Source organism: Schistocerca nitens, chromosome 5, assembly GCF_023898315.1.
Source record: "Schistocerca nitens isolate TAMUIC-IGC-003100 chromosome 5, iqSchNite1.1, whole genome shotgun sequence".
NCBI classification, from domain to species: domain Eukaryota; kingdom Metazoa; phylum Arthropoda; class Insecta; order Orthoptera; family Acrididae; genus Schistocerca; species Schistocerca nitens.
Window position 1 is genome coordinate 254259089 of NC_064618.1, and position 17994 is coordinate 254277082.

Consider the following 17994-nt stretch of genomic DNA (forward strand, 5'->3'; position numbering starts at 1 on the left):
ATTCCTCTCCATGGATGGGAGGAACGATGTTACATGGGTGCTACGATTGTTCTGTATCCAACAGGAGACGGGCATGATGTTCTCACATGGAATCATCCAATGAGAGAAGGTCTTAGCAAAGAGGATCATTATTGTCCATGGGTAGTTCAAAAATGGTTCAAATGGCTCTGAACACTATGGGACTAAACTGCTGAGGTCATCAGTCCCCTAGAACTTAGAACTACTTAAACCTAACTAACCTAAGGACATCACACACATCCATGCCCGAGGCAGGATTCGAACCTGCGACAGTAGCGGTCTCGCGGTTCCAGATTGTAGCGCCTAAAACCGCTCGGCCACACCGGCCGGCATGGGTAGTTGCAGGCAGGTTTATGATGGAGTAAGCCGACATTAATTGCGTCACTTTGGCGACGCTTTTTTATGTATGTGTGCTTCAGTATCTGAAAACTACAGTGGGTCCTGATGGCCAGATATGAAGGCTACAGTAGGCAATAGCATAGCGTCTATTGCACCCACTGCAACCTCCTCAACACCATTCAGCACAAGCGGAGAAGGAGAAGTCAAAGACAATCCCTCCATCTTCCACACGTACAGTCATAGTCAGCAATGCTTGGCACCAAACACTGGCTATAATCTGGAAGACAATCTGGCGAGCAGGGCAGACCGAGCAACTGCATCGACGTTACCACAGCCGGGACCACGGAGGGAACGGTTTGCAGTGGAGGGGAATTAAGCCAGCCGCGAGCCCCCAGAATCTCAATTATCAGTGGACCTGACAATGGCAACACGTCTGATCGCCGAAATATTGTGTCCTTTGGACACTGCGGATTGGCAGTAAACTCGTGGACTGCTCGAACAACAAAAACCTCTCGAGAAACTGAAGAATCATCTAATAACATTTTCGGCATTCCTTTTTTATTTTTCGCTCAACTTGACTAGCACAATATGATTGAGTAAATGGTATCTAAGATTTCTCATTTCTCGTGGTCTATATAATCAGTTATGGTAATTGGAAACGTTCTTGAAAATAAATTATCACAATAGAATCTTCCGTTTATTTGAGTCTGCTTTTGCTAATGGCGGATCAGTACTCTTTTTATCCACACGATCATTGTTAATCGAGAGAGATAACTCAAGACTAATCAGGCATATCAGTCATAATTTTTGGGCTTACTCATCAGAAACGAGAACATAAGAAGGTAGGCAACGACATGCACACTCTCTTATCTCTGGCTAACATTATCTCAAGCGGATGGTAATCGCCGAATAATTATTTGAAATTTTATTAAAAACTTGACGAATGTAATTCCTATCCGCAATGAAAGGTGGGAAAAATGTGAGATGTCACAATGGCACCGCTGCAACGAGTATATTATAAGATTCCTACAGTGCCACCCTACTTACAGCCAACCTAATGTTAAACCACTTTATACCACTGGTGAAACGGGAGCTTATGACGCCGAAACGGTTCGCACATAAAGTGGTGTACATACATGGGATAATCATACAGTTTTCATTATCACTTTATGAAAATAAAGTTACGTAACTGATTTCGTATTTTTTTCTAGTTACACGCCTGCAGCCCGAGTAAACAGTGCAATTCCCTCTTCACAGTACCGCAGCACGCCTTTAGAGGCGACAAAGAGAGTGGCCGAAATTGGTTACTCCAGAGCTGTGCTGCGGAGGTGTGGCGTGGAGTTTCACTGTGAAACATGACATGTGCCTGCAATAAATAAAATATTTACTAGACAGTTTCAGTTTTTGTAGGTGACAATCAAAACAGTTCCCCAACAAAAAACTTTAACGTAAACGATTCTTTTGTCTCTCTTTCGTTGCGGGTTTATATTTAATATCACAGTATAAAAAGTTAGTGTCACCTTAAGTTGAAAGTAATTTGCTGTACTGTGTTTTTTTGCTACGGGCTTCCGAATTTATTTCTCATAAAAATATTCGGTTTAATTATACTCCCCCTTCAGCTTTCTTTCCTTTACCAATCCTCATTATATACGCATCCTAGCGCAAATGACAGTAAATATTCTTCGGACTACTAAGTCCCTATAGCTGGGTAAATCATTGCTTCGGCTATACCTGCTCTGTACTGCTCCTATCGATGTTGAGTTCCGCTCCCACTTTTCTCCAATCTATAATTACTTTATCTATTGTCTTGTTTTGGGGAATCTCGTACTTTTGAGCATAGCGATTGGTTCCCATTAGTGCCCCTGTCCTCTCTTCTATCTCATTCTTGCTGTGTGCCACTAGCCATCTCATCTACCTTCATATTCTCAGTTGTCCATCTCTCACGTAGTTGTGTTATAGTGTTGTAAGCTCTTAACTTTATCGCAGTAAACTTAATTTTATCTTGAAACTGTAGTAGCATCGCGATCCATCCTCGATACATCCCTTTACGTAATAACAACTTTTTATACTTATTAAACAAGTTCTTAAGTAAATGAATTTGTGCGTTCTGTGAAGTTTCACCAACCCATTTTCAATTCTTCGACTGTTATCTGCCTTTCTTCAAAATTTAATACTAATATTTAATCCTAATATTCAGATAAGTCAATGTTGCTCTCCGCCTCAACTCCCTCACCATTTCTTCTACATCGGCTTTGTATTCAGCTGTTAGTGTTATCATTTGCGTAAACCATTCATTTCATTTAGTAGCAATCCCTGAAATTATTTTTGCTTTTATAGATCTGTAATACTATTCCTCAAAACTAGTCTAAAATTATATATGTTTACATAAGTTGCCTGGCTCTAGCATTACCTTATTTGAGTTTGATGCCACTTTTCTTCGCACATATTTTCTCATCGATTTGGTGCTACCTTCGTTTTATGCGGTATAGTGCGTACAGTTTGTTGCTGAGCGCCGTCATGAATTCTGAAGAAGTCATGGTAACAGAATATTCGATAGCAGTTTAGTTATTAAAACATGACAAATTTAAATTTTTGTTCCACTTCTGTTAATGTTTAAAATCCAGTTTAGTTAATAACAATTGAAAATTCTTTCAAATCATTGTATATTGAAATTTTCAGCTTTAAAAAAAACTTAGCAGTAATCTAAGTATTTAATTTTCTATTTATAGACTGCTTACCGCCGGAGGTTGAAAGGACTGCACTTGGTGAATGCGTCGAAGATCATACATTCAGCCATGAAAATAGTGAAGGTGGCGCTGTCTGAAAAGTTGCAAAAGAGGGTAAGTCATGCGTATCTTTCAGTGTTTTTTCCCTTCTTATCTATAAAGTGGAATTCGCTTGGATATAAAGCCATACGCACTGGTACGCTTTACGAGGTGCATTCAAGTTCTAAGGCCTCCGATTTTTTTTCTCCGGACTGGAAAGAGATAGAAACATGCGCATTGTTTTAAAATGAGGCCGCGTTCATTGTCAATACGTCCCAGAGATGGCAGCACCATACGGCAGATGGAATTTTACCTCCAGCGGCGTGAATGAGAACTGTTTTAAATACTTAAAATGGCGACGTTTTCCTTACTTGAACAGCGTGCAATCATTCGTTTTTTGAATTTGCGTGGTGTGAAACCAATTGAAATTCATCGACAGTTGAAGGAGACATGTGGTGATGGAGTTATGGATGTATTGAAAGTGCATTCGTGGGTGTGACAGTTTAATGAAGGCAGAACATCGTGTGACAACAAACCGAAACAACCTCAGGCTCGCACAAGCTGGACTGACGACATGATCGAGAAAGTGGAGAGAATTGTTTTGGGGGATCGCCGAATGACTGTTGAACAGATCGCCTCCAGAGTTGGCATTTCTGTGGGTTCTGTGCACACAATCCTGCATGACGACCTGAAAATGCGAAAGTGTCATCCAGGTGGGTGCCACGAATGCTGACGGACGACCACATGTCTGCCCGTGTGGCATGTTGCCAAGCAATGTTGACGCACAACGACAGCATGAATGGGACTTTCTTTTCGTCGGTTGTGACAATGGATGAGACGTGGATGCCATTTTTCAATCCAGAAACAAAGCGCCAGTCAGCTCAATGGAAGCACACAGATTCATCGCCACCAAAAAAATTTCGGGTAACCGCCAGTGCTGAAAAAATGATGGTGTCCATGTTCTGGGACAGCGAGGGTGTAACCCTTACCCATTGCGTTCCAAAGGGCACTACGGTAACAGGTGCATCCTACGAAAATGTTTTGAAGAAGAAATTCCTTCCTGCACTGCAACAAAAACGTCCGGGAAGGGCTGCGCGTGTGCTGTTTCACCAAGACAACGCACCCGCACATCGAGCTAACGTTACGCAACAGTTTCTTCGTGATAACAACTTTGAAGTGATTCCTCATATTCCCTACTCACCTGACCTGGCTCCTAGTGACTTTTGGCTTTTTCCAACAATGAAAGACACTCTCGTGGCCGCACATTCACCAGCCGTGCTGATAATACCTCAGCGATTTTCCAGTGGTCAAAACAGACTCCTAAAGACGCCTTCGCCGCTGCCATGGAATCATGGCGTCAGCGTTGTGAAACATGTGTACGTTTGCAGGGCGATTACGTCGAGAAGTAACGCCAGTTTCATCGATTGCGGGTGAGTAGTTAATTAGAAAAAAAAATCGGAGGCCTTAGAACTTGAATGCACCTCGTACATATCGGGCAATATGCAGACTCTCGCCATGTTTAGCCTCATGACTCGAGTGCTGCACTGCACGATACAAACTACACGTAAACAGCATAAATGGCTACGCAATACGACTGCGTAACAGCTGCTTCGTATTATCGCTTGTCACGAAGTACTTGTGTTTACATATATTTTCCAAACAGTGTCAGATAAAAGTACCGCTGTGGCACACTGTTTATGACTCTAAAACGTTTTTATTATCCGGCAACGTTACTGATGTAAAACATCTCACATCATCCAGGAAAATTGGATAAGGGTGAAGAACAGAATTTTTCTAACATGCAACGCATGTGATCCACGTGCCCTCTCACACCCTAATCAATGGTCGCCATGGTGCAACTTTAGCATCGTGTTGGAGCCGTTCGGCTCTCTAGACGTCTTCACCTGACCAACCAGGACACTGTCCTATTTCTATGTGTTGTGATCGTAACAGACATCCTTCCCGTGAGTAGATGGAAACTGTTCCACACATCAGTATTATGTCGTGTAGACTTCAGGCGGCATCCGCCTTCATTATGATGCTCTTATCCGTTCGTCTCAATCTACGTGACCACTCTGCTATTCACAATAAAGTGCCTGACAGAGGGTTCAATGAACCACTTTCAAGCTGTCTCCCTACCGTTCCACTCTCGAATGATCAATTAAATTTCTCTGTGCGAGCCCTGATTTCGCTTGTTTTATCGTGATGATCATTTCTCCCTATGTAAGTGGGTGCCCACAGAATATTTTCGCAATTGGAGGAGAAAACTGTCATATGTTGTGTCTTCTCAGTCAACCACCACTCTCAGGCGTGATGTCCACGTTGTGTCACTGGGTGCAGAGATCATAAATATTCAAATTATATTGGACTGTAGTGTCCAAAAACGTCCATAATCTCCGGCAAAGTCTGTCGTGTGATCACTGTCAGATAATCCCAGCACTATAAAAAACCGGGACGTCTTTTCCACCCACATTCAATTAAATGAATTACAAACTTAACATCGTCAGATTTCAGCGACTGTCCGAAATATGACCATAGTAGCCTACCTAGTTATTAGTTCAAAGAGGATTATTAACCTGTTTTCTTTGGTGTTAGTGGAATACCTTGAATTGATGATTTTGGACCCTCTAAATTTGTATCTACATAACTGATGGTGTGTGGCGGAGAATAATCCTGATATCACTGTCTTATCCCACCTTACCTTTTCCATTCGTGAATGGCGAATGGGAAAAATGTCGGTCGGTGAGCCTATGCACCAACTTAAATTTCTGGAGTTTCCTCGTTGTGTCATTTTGCGAAACGCATGCGGGAGGAAATAATGTGTCTGGTTGGCCATGGTCATTGGCTAGAAGCGAAACTGGCAGATCAAGAGAGGCAGAATATGAAACATCCCCTTAGAAAAATTTATAAATGACAGTGCTGGAACACCTCTACGTTATTTGATTTTCAAACAGCTGAGCAAAACTGAACGTACTCAGACATTTCTCTCTTTACATATTCTGATCAACACTAAACTGACAAACAATATTTTTAGCGCAACGCAATCTGACTTTCAATAATCCCTACAAAAGAATGGCCCTGACTAACATTAACCTATACCTTTCACAAATCACTTAGCTCACAAAAATCTTCGTTACTCGAACTACTGCAATAAAGCGAGCGCCACTACTGCCAGCTAAATAAAAGATTCTATCTACTGAAAGCACTAACTACTGATAGGCATAGTCAGCAAATGAAAGATTTGATAGAGAACAAACAATGTATTTACCTTGATAGTGTTCAAAAGCCATAATATACATATCAGTTCATGACATCCAGTCTTAACAAATTTCCTTTTTATGACGGACACACGTCCAGATCGTCCGCTCTAAAAACTCTGTCATCTCTCTCCCCACATCCACCACTGCTGGCGGCTCACCTCCAACTGCGCAACGCTACGCGCTGTTCACATGCAACTGCCCAACACTACAATAGTGAATATTCCAACAATGCCAACCAGCCACAGACTGTACACAGCACAGTCAATGATTTTCATACAGAGCGCTACGTGGCGTTACCAACATAAAAACCTAAACAGCCTACTTACAAATGTTTATCCAAAATATTACTGTCCACAGAGGTGGCTGCAAGGTCGTACGTTGTACGTATTGCTCGCATGCCGCGTCAGCGTAGTCACGATGTCGGAAACCTACAGCCGTCCTCTCTATTGACGTCACATATGTTGTTAGAAATTTCAGTCGCAACATACGTTACTGAAATCATTGCCAAGCCGACAGTTGTCATTCCGCCACCAAGTATTTCACTTTGTTTTAGGCGCGTTGGCGTTCGTGTTCATTCATTCGTTCTTTAAACGTCCTTCCCGTTTCGCCTATAAAAACTTTTCCGCAGCCACCCGTCACCTTGGAGGTGACCACTGGAATAATTTGACAAAATTTGACATCCTTTATTGTAGAAATAAATCTTTAAATCTAATTTGTGAGTAAAATTATAATTTTATTAAAAGTATGTTCCCATTATTTCATTTGTAATTAACACCTACTTGTAGTTTTAAAAATATACCTGGTCAATAAATAGACTGGAAAAGAGTGTTAGTGCAGGCTATACCGTTACTGTTTTGTTCTAGATGCCGCTAGGAAGGAAATATCACAAAGGGGAGGAAGATAATATGTGTCGTGCACTTGAATCAGTGCGAAATGTTGACATGGGGGTGAATGAGGTTGCCAGGACATACGGTGATCCAAGGGCTACGTTGCACAGACTTTAAATGGAATAAACGGTTTTCCAGTGGAGCAGAATAAAATTACAGGTAGCACGGGTGAGTTGCCCAAGAAGTGGAAAAAGAGTTAGTGTCACATCACCTAACCTAGAGGAATATCTGTTTGGGATAACAGCTCGGGAGTTGCGCATCCTAGCTTTGGAGACAGCTTGAGTCAAAAGAAAAAAAATTGCTGGTTAGAAGTGGTGTTATTTATTAGATGTCCCGAGATCAACTTTCCTCAGCCACAGCCGACATCCTTTTCGCAGGCCAAAGGTTTCAAAAAGAGAACATTAATCATTTTTTGACGTACTGGAGTGGGTCGTTGACGAGAATAAACTGGTTGCTGCTCGAGTTTTCATCGCGGGCTAGGCAGCCTTGTCAACAGTCCAAAAAGAGCCTCGAAAAGTTCTTGTTTGAAGTTTATAAAGGCTGTAAGACCTTTTTGCCAGTGAAGAAAGGGGCTCTAATACAATAGCAGATTGCGGTGCATCTTCCACTGAACTATATGTCCAGACACTTCTACTTTACAAAAGTATGCATTCCACAGACGGCTTGCAAGACGGCGCTCCACCTGGAACAATTTCTGCGTACAGTCCCGAAATAAAGACATATTTGTGCGGTGGCTAAAACATTTAATCGAAGTAGTCCACCTTTCGAAGGAAACATAAGTTTTACGCCTTCTAGATGTACATTGTACACACACCAGAATTCTCAAAGCATTAGCGGTTGCTCGAGAAAATGGTGTAACTATGCTCTCGCTACTAGTTTACACAACACAGAGATTGCAGCCACTGACGTTTCGTTCTTCAAGCCACTGAATAGCTATTAGATCAATGAAATGGAGAAGTTCCTACGACAAAGACGGAGCGAAGAGAGACTAGAAGCTGTCACCCAGTTCCATGTAGTAATTTTGTTTGAGAAAGCATATGGACAGCATATGGACACGCAGCAATTGTGGGTACGGCAATGTATGGCTTTCCTAAAACAAGAGTTTGGCCATTGAACAGAGATGTGTTTCAAGACTGTAATTCTGTAGCAGCACTTCAGTTTGAAACTAGTCGTGTCTTGTTTTAGAGGTTTGAGACACAAGCCTAACTGCTACTACTCGGGAACTGTCACACGACACGCAGGTTTCAGCGTGAAAAAATTTTATAACCACCAGAGGAACCAAATCAGGAAGGCCTGAGGCGGATATCCCAACGTTAAAGTAAAAAATTCAAACTTCCTTGATTGAAACATCCCCGACACCGCCCACAATCTCAGCTGGAATATGCGAATACAAAGTTCAGAAAACAATTCTAATAACAAGTGGTTAACACAATGAGATCCTGGAAGATCCTGCGACAAAAACAAAAGGGAGAAGAAGTACAGCTATGACAAAATCACTCCAAGGTTCTAGACCGAAGAAGACAGCAAAGCTAAACATTCATTGGCTTCAGTAAATAGACCTATCAGTTGCAACGAGGATAGCCGGTTCTGAACTATATATTGTGATGACGTTAAGAAAGTCATGGTTCAGAATCTAACATGTAAACAGCGGGTTCATGAGTGGGTTCATGAGAAGTACGCCTTACTGCTAAAAATGCAACTGACCTCAGCAAGAATGAAGAACTGTTGCAGTAGACTAATTTGTGTACGACAAACAATGTTAACAGTAGACATAATACTTTTTTTCCCGATATTAAGTGTCAAGATATGGCTATTGTACTTTTAATGCTAGCCTAGTTACACATTAGCTTCGCGTTCAATGTTCCATTAAATTGCCTGTTTCTCCCGATATTAAGTGTCAAGATATGGCTATTGTACTTTTAATGCTAGCCTAGTTACACATTAGCTTAGCATTCAATGTTCCATTAAATTGCCTATAATGAACAACTTTAAAAGTTACAGATACTTTTAGAACTGGAACAGACACAGCTAAAATCAATCATGCACTACAACAGGTGTTTAAATACAGGTGTTAAAATTATTAAAATATAAAACTGGATGAAAATTCCAATACTCCGCTGTAGTTGTATTTATTTAGGTCTATTACAGACCCAAACAACTTTTAAGTTGCATCTTCAGGTGTATGTAAATGCTATGTCATATGGTATAGGTGGACCTATGCTTGACATAGGACGACAGGAACATACTCTAGTCAATAAAGTGAAGGCAGTTCGTGATTTTAACACAGACTGGACATTCATCATTGATGATGGTCTTTATCAGTTGACGAGGGATAAGAACTTTGCCTAGCCAACTGTGCCTTACTATGCGGCATTCTGTAACAACTCCCTATACCATATGACATAGAGTTTATACTCAGCAGAAGACGCAAATTAAAAGTTGCGAAGCATATTATGTGGATCTCTAATCGACTTATATACGTACAGCTACAGGGAAATACTGGCCTGTTCATTCAGTTATATTTTAATAGTTTTAACACCTGTATTTAAGAACATGTTGTACTGCTTTAATCGTCAGTCAATTATTTATAAACTTCAATGTTATTTCGTACTTACTCAAATTATTTCATGGTAGCAAAAGGGTAAAAAAATCCCACTCCTTATTTGAAGTACCATTTAACGATTCCTTGTGAATGATGTGATGTTATCAATGTAATTTCTGTTGTGTGTGTTCGTTTCGATTTATCATTTTATACACCCGAATCATGCTGAAAATATTTTAAATGTTTTATGGACTTGTGTTAAGGAGGAGGACGAGGAGATTAATGCTTAACGTCCCGTCGACATCGAGGTCATTAGAGGAGGAGCACAAGCTCCGATTGTGTTAAGGATTGGGAAGGAAATCGGCAGTGACCCTTCAAAGGAACCATCCTGTCATTTGCCTGGAGCGTATGAAGGAAATCACGGAAAACGTAAATCTGAATGCACGGACTGGTTTTGAACGGTCGTCTTGGCTCTGAGCACTATGGGACTTAACATCTGAGGTCATCAGTCCCCTAGAACTTAGAACTACTTAAACCTAACTAACCTAAGGACATCACACACATCCATACCCGAGGCAGGATTCCAACCTGCGACCGTAACGGTCGGGCGTTTCCAGACTGTAGCGCCCAGAATCGCTCGGCCACTCGGGCCGGCTGAACGGTCATCTTCCCGACCGCTGCGACACCTCGCTCGGTGTGAGTTAAGGTACTACTGTACAACACAGTACAACAGCTACCAGCACATACGTAGAAACTTACTGGCCACTGAAGGCGACCCGTTTCATTTACTGTGCCAATGTTTTTTTTTTTTTTTTTTTTTTTTTTTTTTTTAGATGGAGGGCGTTGTTATCAGGAGAAAGAAAACTGGCATTCTACGGAACGGAGCGTGGAATGTCAGATCCCTTAATCGGGCAGGTAGGTTAGAAAATTTAAAAAGGGAAATGGATAGGTTAAAGTTAGATATAGTGGGAATTAGTGAAGTACGGTGGCAGGAGGAAGAAGACTTCTGGTCAGGTGAACAAAGAGTTATAAATACAAAAAATAAATACTTTGAGGTTCGCCGACGACATTGTAATTCTGTTAGAGACACCAAAAGCCCTGGAAGAGCAGCAGAACGGAATAGACAATGCCTTGAAAGGAGGATATAAGATGAACATCAACAAAAGCAAAACGAGTATAATGGAATTTAGTCGAATTAAATCGGGTGATGCTGAGGGAATTAGATTAGGAAATGAGACACTTAAAGTAGGAAATGAGTTTTGCTATTTGGGGAGCAAAATAACTGATGATGGTCGAAGTAGAGAGGGTATAAAATGTAGACTGGCAATGGGAAGGAAAGCGTTTCTGAAGAAGAGAAATTTGTTAAGATCAAGTATAGATTTAAGTGTCAGGAAGTCGTTTCTGAAAGTATTTGTATGGAGTGTAGCCATGTATGGAAGTGAAACGTGGACGATAAATAGTTTGGGCAAAAAGAGAATAGAAGCTTTCGAAATGTGGTGCTACAGAAGAATGGGTAGATCACATAACTAATGAGGAGGTATTGAACAGAATTGGGGAGAAGAGAAATTTGTGACACACCTTGACTAGAAGACGGTATCGGTTGGTAGGGCATATTCTGAGGCATTAAGGGAACACCAATTTAGTGTTGGAGGGCAACGTGGAGGGTAAAAATCGTAGAGGGAGACCAAGAGATGAATACACTAAACAGAGTCAGAAGGAGGTAGGTTGCAGTAGGTATTTGCAGATGAAAAAGCTTCCGCAGGATAGAGTAGCATGGAGAGCTGCATCAAACCAGTCTCTGGACTGAAGACCACAGCATTTTAGAACTGCCAAATTTGACGATTTTACGGAGCATTTTGTGGTATCGATAGTTCCGATTCCACAGCGTAGGTGCACGTTCGTAGGTTGTCACTACGAGAGCGGACGAACTACGCCGACCACAGCACCCTCTAGCCGACGCTGTGGAGCTCAACGAGCACTGCTCTGCTTTCTGTGCAGTTGATCAAGAGTAGACGACCAAGCAACTTAGCTTCTACTTCGTAGGGGGCCTTTGTTACTTCGATGATGGTTTGTACAACAACTAGTAACTGTTAGCTTTGATACATGAACAGCTTCGCACCTACGTGCTAGGTGTAAGTCTTTGGCTAATATTCTCTATTAAATGTGCTTTTACTTAACATGCAGAAATGAAGTACTTTATCTCACCTGCTCCTACGCGCTTCCTTTATTCGGCCTATTTTGCAGATCACAGTATCAGACCCACGCGCCGCCTTCCTGGCGGGATACAAAACATTTAGCTCAATGAGCTGCTGAGCTGCTGTTGGCCTCTTCTCAATTGATAGACTGCGTAGAGCGCACGTGCAGCCCAGCGTATGCGGAGGTTGTATTTCAGGGTGGAGGCTGGTTTTGTGGTGTTTCCTGGGTGTTGTTGGTGCTATGACTTGGGTCCGCTCATTCATTTTATCGTGAGTATGAACGAGTTCATTTGAACATTCTCGTCAACCAAGTCTTGCCCTTTCTTCTGTGACATCGTAATTACTGCTGTGGACATCCCCATCTCCCGTGTTCACAGACTGCACGCCTACGTAGCGGGTTTGACGACCACTCAAGCCCCGTAACGCCCATTGACAGCGGAACTATATCATCCGACCTCATTCCCATAAAAATTTCAGGGTTATTTAGAACAGCGCATGAAACGTAGGAAACATCATCGCCACAGTTTGGTGTCTTAGCGGGATGTGATCATCTTTGAGCAGCTTCAGCTGCGTCAGGCATATCTGCAGAAGTTTTTGGACTCTGTTCCTCATCGAACTGCAACCATGACAGAGACTATAGGCTGTGGTAGACTGTCTTAGTGTGAAGTTTCCTGGGATGACTAATTCTCTGCCCGGAATCTTAGCTTATTGCGTTTTCGATAACTGATGCTTTAAGCAAATTTGTGCATTCCGGGCTTCTAATGACATCCGAGGTACGGTCAGCAGCAGGGTAGTTTCAGGTCGAATTATATATACATGTTAAGAGTGAAGCGAAGTAGGAAAATACTGTTTTTGTAGCGACAATCGGACTTGCTAACTGATCTTGATGTATAACATAAGTTTTTGCACATGTTTCGAGGTTAACATGTGGCATTTTCTACTGATATGACGTAATTGGCAACATCTGCTTCACCCACTTATTATTAAGCTTAGTCTTCGCAATACTATTTTTAAAGTGATATTAAATGAATTTTACGTAGATAAGTTTCTGCTGCTGAAAATGTGGCTTTTAAGAACATTATTTTAATTTCTGTTTCTCCATTGCATAATGTAGTGCTCATTAATTTCAGTTTAACAGGAAGTTTGTTTATGGAGGTGACTGTGTGGTAATGACTCAGGAGTACATTAGAAAAAAACATACCAGTGTTGGGACTGTTTCGTGTCATACCGCTTGTCTGTTGCAGGTGTTCGCGCACCTTCCAGGATCGACGACTCTCTTCGAGTACGTGCAGCGTGACTGCATACCAGACGAGCTGGGGGGCACTGCTGGACCTGTTGATAACTTTTCCTGTAAGCAGCTCCTCTAAAAGTTCACTGAGAAAATTCATCAGTGACCATCTCACTGATTACCTTAATTATTTCAGATAACCTAAAGTTGTTTCAGGGTGTGGAAGAGATTACGTACAGGTTTCTGATTTCTTGTTCAACAGTATCTTTGCCAACACTGCTTTCACATACTAAACAAAAAGTATACCTTTCCAATGCACTATGCGTTGTATTAAATGTACAGAAGGCATAATTTTTATTTTCTCACATCGTAGAAAACATATTCTTACGTTTGTTCGTCTCATGGAACGTCTACTTCAGGGGCAGCCTAAAATTCATCTCGCAATCCACGCACTCGCTCGCAAGCCATAGAGTATCAGCGTGGATCAACACTTACCACACATCCACGCCACAACGTCTGAGTGTGAGGAGGGGGAAGGGGGGGGAAACAAGCAAACGCTAAGTATTTAGATAGCAATGAAGTCGCATTGCATGCGGCTTGGATCAATATTAGATATTTCTCAACAACACAGATCACAAACGAAACAGTTATCCAGTATTATTGAATTATGTTCGGCACACTAAAGACGTAATACAATATTTATCAAATACGATCTGCAGGCATACCAACAGATGCGGAAAATTTTACAAATATTCGCACTCAGGTTTCCACGTAATAGTGACCTACATAGCGTCGTAATCGAAAAACATATTTCACATACATATGCTTATAGAAACAGCATAGCACTTTTGCACACCCCATTATCGAAACTTGGAAACCCTACCTGTGGAAAAGAATGTAGGCCCCCTGGACAGTTTTAACGTGAAGGAATTTGTCTTTGAATCCGGAATCACTTTGAAGATCAATGAGCTAAATCTTCACATGCACAGGATCGCTTTCGACCCAAATGGCAAACCGTCTCTGAAACAGATGTGAGGTTGGCAGCGTCTTAAAAACATTTGGTAATTATTTCATGGCCGTAATAAATTCTTCTGACCTGACGTTAGTAAGCTTAGGGAACTGAACTGTATTACTCAGAATTTGTCCTTTGAGCAACGCGACATTCTTTTTAAATTCATCCACATCAAATCGGTGTAAAAATGATACCAGTGAATTTTAAAACATACCTCGCTCTCTACGGTCATCTTTCATTAAACAACTTATCATGGAATTCAAATAGTAAAAGCCTGATTTACACAGTGAATTAGTAACCGCACACTATACGGAGATACAGAAATTAAATACTAACAATGTCATACCAATGGATTCCATAAATTAAACCATTCATCACTGAATTAAAAGCAAACAAATTTTTAAAATAATTTTATAGGCACTGCACCTCTCAGAAATAGTTGTCTGTCTTTAAGACATATTAATGGTAACTGCAACAACCTGCCACAATTAGTTATCAGTCAATCCAGAATGAATACAATTCAAGGACTGAACGTTGGGCTGTTAATTTTTCCTCCATTTTCCTTACACAACGGCGGTCGTGCGTGAAGTGATTCTCCACTGCCGTCATATCACTGGCTGTTGAGACAAAAAACAATTTTTTTTTCGAAATTTTAATTAAAATGAATATTTCCCACTTCTCTTCATAATCCCATCACTCACAATACTTTGATATTCATTATTCTAGTTTTAATTTGAAAGAAGTATTTTTTAAATTTGGAATTAATATTTTAGTGGGTAGTAAAAATGCAAGTAGCTAGACCGTTAGAATAGTGTTAGAGCACTGAAACCCATGTCCGTTGGACTTGAGTTAACCATCTACTCGAACACCGCAAAATGCGAAATGAATGTAACTATTCAAGAACAATTACTGTAACCCTTTGTTAGAGAGCCTCTTTCATGTAAATATGTATTATTCAGTATTTTTAGTATTTATGACATCACATAGAAGAACAGTGCTACGTAACGACTTTGATAAGAACAATGTCTCAAATTACTTTTTAGGTACATACAGGAATGCTACTGAAACCCGAAATGGTTGTATAAGTTTGAAAGCTAAACTGCTCCCTGTGTTTCAGACAAACTTAGGGAGATGATCAGCCGTGAGTGGCTGCTGGAGAAAGACAAGTACATGTCAGACGAGAGCAAACGCCCCGCCGAGAACCGCTATGGCGACATCTACGGCATCGCAGGCTCGTTTAAAAAACTGTCCGTGGACTGAAACACAACTCTTCTTTGAAGACAGAGACACGACATTCTTATACACGTATTCATATTCTACAGGATCACCTGTAGCCAACAAACTGAAATAAACTATTGTCAACTAAATCTCGCAATTATAGTTTCTTTTTATTAATTACTCATTTTGTCTTTCTTTACATATTGTGTGAATAATGATAATGGTTTATCACTAAGTTAACCGTCTTCCTCGAGACTACGACGAACTCTCCTACGTATATTCACCACAACTGCCTTTCTAGAGTTGCCAAAGGTTTGAAAGATGTAGTTTTTGTTTCTGTAGGCCTTCATATTGCGTTTTGGCGTAATGGTGGGTTTTGATATTACCACAAGGTCTGTGTGTTCAAAATTGTGTATACGTTCCCTTCTATCATTATTATTTTTTTCAGGTACTAATATACATTACAACAGTGCAAAATAGTGTCTGATTTACCAGATACGAAGCAACAATTTTTTCACTTTTATTCTGAGACTGTCATAAATTTTGCGCTTCTCTCTTTGCTAGTATCACAGTTTTCTATATGAGCTACTGTAGGGAATGGACAGAAGTTTCGAAAACCGAAAACACGACACATTACCACGCATAGTACGTGTAGGGAACCCATTGGCCCTCAAAACAGCTTCCAGTCTTCTCGGAACGGATAAAAGCAGTTCCTCTATGGTTTTCATGACAATCCTTTCTCATTCTTCCTCGAAAGTAGTGACAAGTCTGGAAAACAATTATGGAGGTGGAGGGCGACCTCGGACACTTCTCCTCACAGCCGTCCACAAACGCCATAATAATGTTAAGATCCGGAGTCTGTGGCGGCCAGGGCAGAAGCAATAATTCATCCTCATACCCACCAAGCCACTTCAGCGAACCGTACTGTGTCTAAAGAAGGTGAGTAATAGAGTGGCACAATTATGCAGTATTTAATTAAGAGAAGTCCACACAACCAAAATAATTACTTTCTTCACATCAACTAACGTTTTAACTACCAATCTTGCCGTGTTCATACTGCAAATGAGGGAACCTAGTACTGCAAGAGTGTTTCTTTTTATCTGTGTGTACTTTGTGCATGTCCTACAGGATATTAACAAGCAGTTGCAAAGGTATTCCCCAAACGCAGTTGCTGTCACCTTGAACATGTATCTCTGCTGTCAAAACATAACACATTTAGTGAGCAGATACTCTGCGTGAAAATAGTCGTGTGAAAGTAGCCTGCGTGAAAACTCGACAGCTGACGTCCTGTTGAGGGAAATAAGTTTTCGCAGTTGCAATAGGTGTATCTATGACACTAAGTGACAACATTATTTCATTATTTCATGTAGGTAATGCTTCATTTTAGCTACAGCTATCAGAAATGTATATCACTGTCGCTTGAGAAGTAGACGGCGTTGCACAGTTTAGTATAAGTTTATTTTCATTTCGTAATTCGTTGGTTCAAACGTAATATTCGCCATCAGTTTCAGCATCTCGTGCAAGCAACGTCAACTTAATTCAAGACGTATCCGCATTATTTATGGCACTCGAATTTCATACAGGCAAAGGGGTTTGGATAATGGTGTATTCACGAAACGCACTTGGCGTAAAACGTATAAATATGGCACGAAGGTAATTTCCTACCACTGCTACTATAATTCCTGTTATGAGGTGGTTCCATGCATGCAGTAACAGTTGCTATGATGATCGTTGAAGCACCAAATACGATTAGACAATCCATAGGGCAAAAACAAATGACACATAAGTTTTGCAACAGTTTACAGAGATTTATTGATAGAAGTTTTGTAATACTTAACTACACTCTTAGGACTGTGGTGTTCACTGTATTGGTTTGTCTTTAACCATTGGTATAGTGAATGATAACTGACATCACTGTTATTATCCCTCGTGTCACCCTCTTTGATGGCAACTGTAGCTGAGTGCTGAGATGCTCGCTGATACACTATCCTGACACTTTTTCACGATCGTCTAGATGCACTAAGAGGTAGGTGGAATCTTCCATCTGATTACACTGATGAGCCAAAACATTATGATCACCTGATCAGTAGCTTGACTGTCCGACTTTGAAATGAAATACCTCACTTATGTGTATCAGAGATCCCAACGTTTGTTGGTAGGTTTGTGAAGGTATGTGGCATTAGATATCTAGGCGCAGGTCATGTAATTCGTGTAAATAGCGGGCCGCTGATTTTCGTACGCAGGGATGCCACCAATAACGGACACAGATGGGTTTCGTGGGATTTACATAAGGCGAATTTCGTCAGCAAGACATCAGCGTTAGTTCACGATAATGCTGCTCAAACCGTTGTAGCACGCTTCTACCTCTGAGACACGGACAATTGTATTTCTCGAATATGACATCGCCGTGGGCCAAGACATAAAGCACGAATGGATGCAGGTGGTTCGCAGCTGTCAGAGTGTCTTCGACTACTACTACAGGTCCCATGTCAGAGCGGGAGAACGTCCTCCACAGCATAATACTGCTCCC

At 41.1% G+C, this 17994-nt stretch overlaps 1 protein-coding gene across 1 annotated transcript in view; it reads left to right on the plus strand.

The window, feature by feature from the left end:
* Window positions 1-15564, plus strand: part of LOC126259287 (clavesin-1-like) — a 58180-nt gene extending 42616 nt beyond the window's left edge. Inside the window, exons 5-7 of the mRNA XM_049955936.1 lie at window positions 3087-3197; window positions 13251-13356; window positions 15364-15564. Coding sequence (XP_049811893.1) covers window positions 3087-3197; window positions 13251-13356; window positions 15364-15506 — 360 coding nt within the window. The 3' untranslated portion in view covers window positions 15507-15564. The remainder of the gene's footprint in view (window positions 1-3086; window positions 3198-13250; window positions 13357-15363) is intronic.
* Window positions 15565-17994: the final 2430 nt, after the last annotated feature.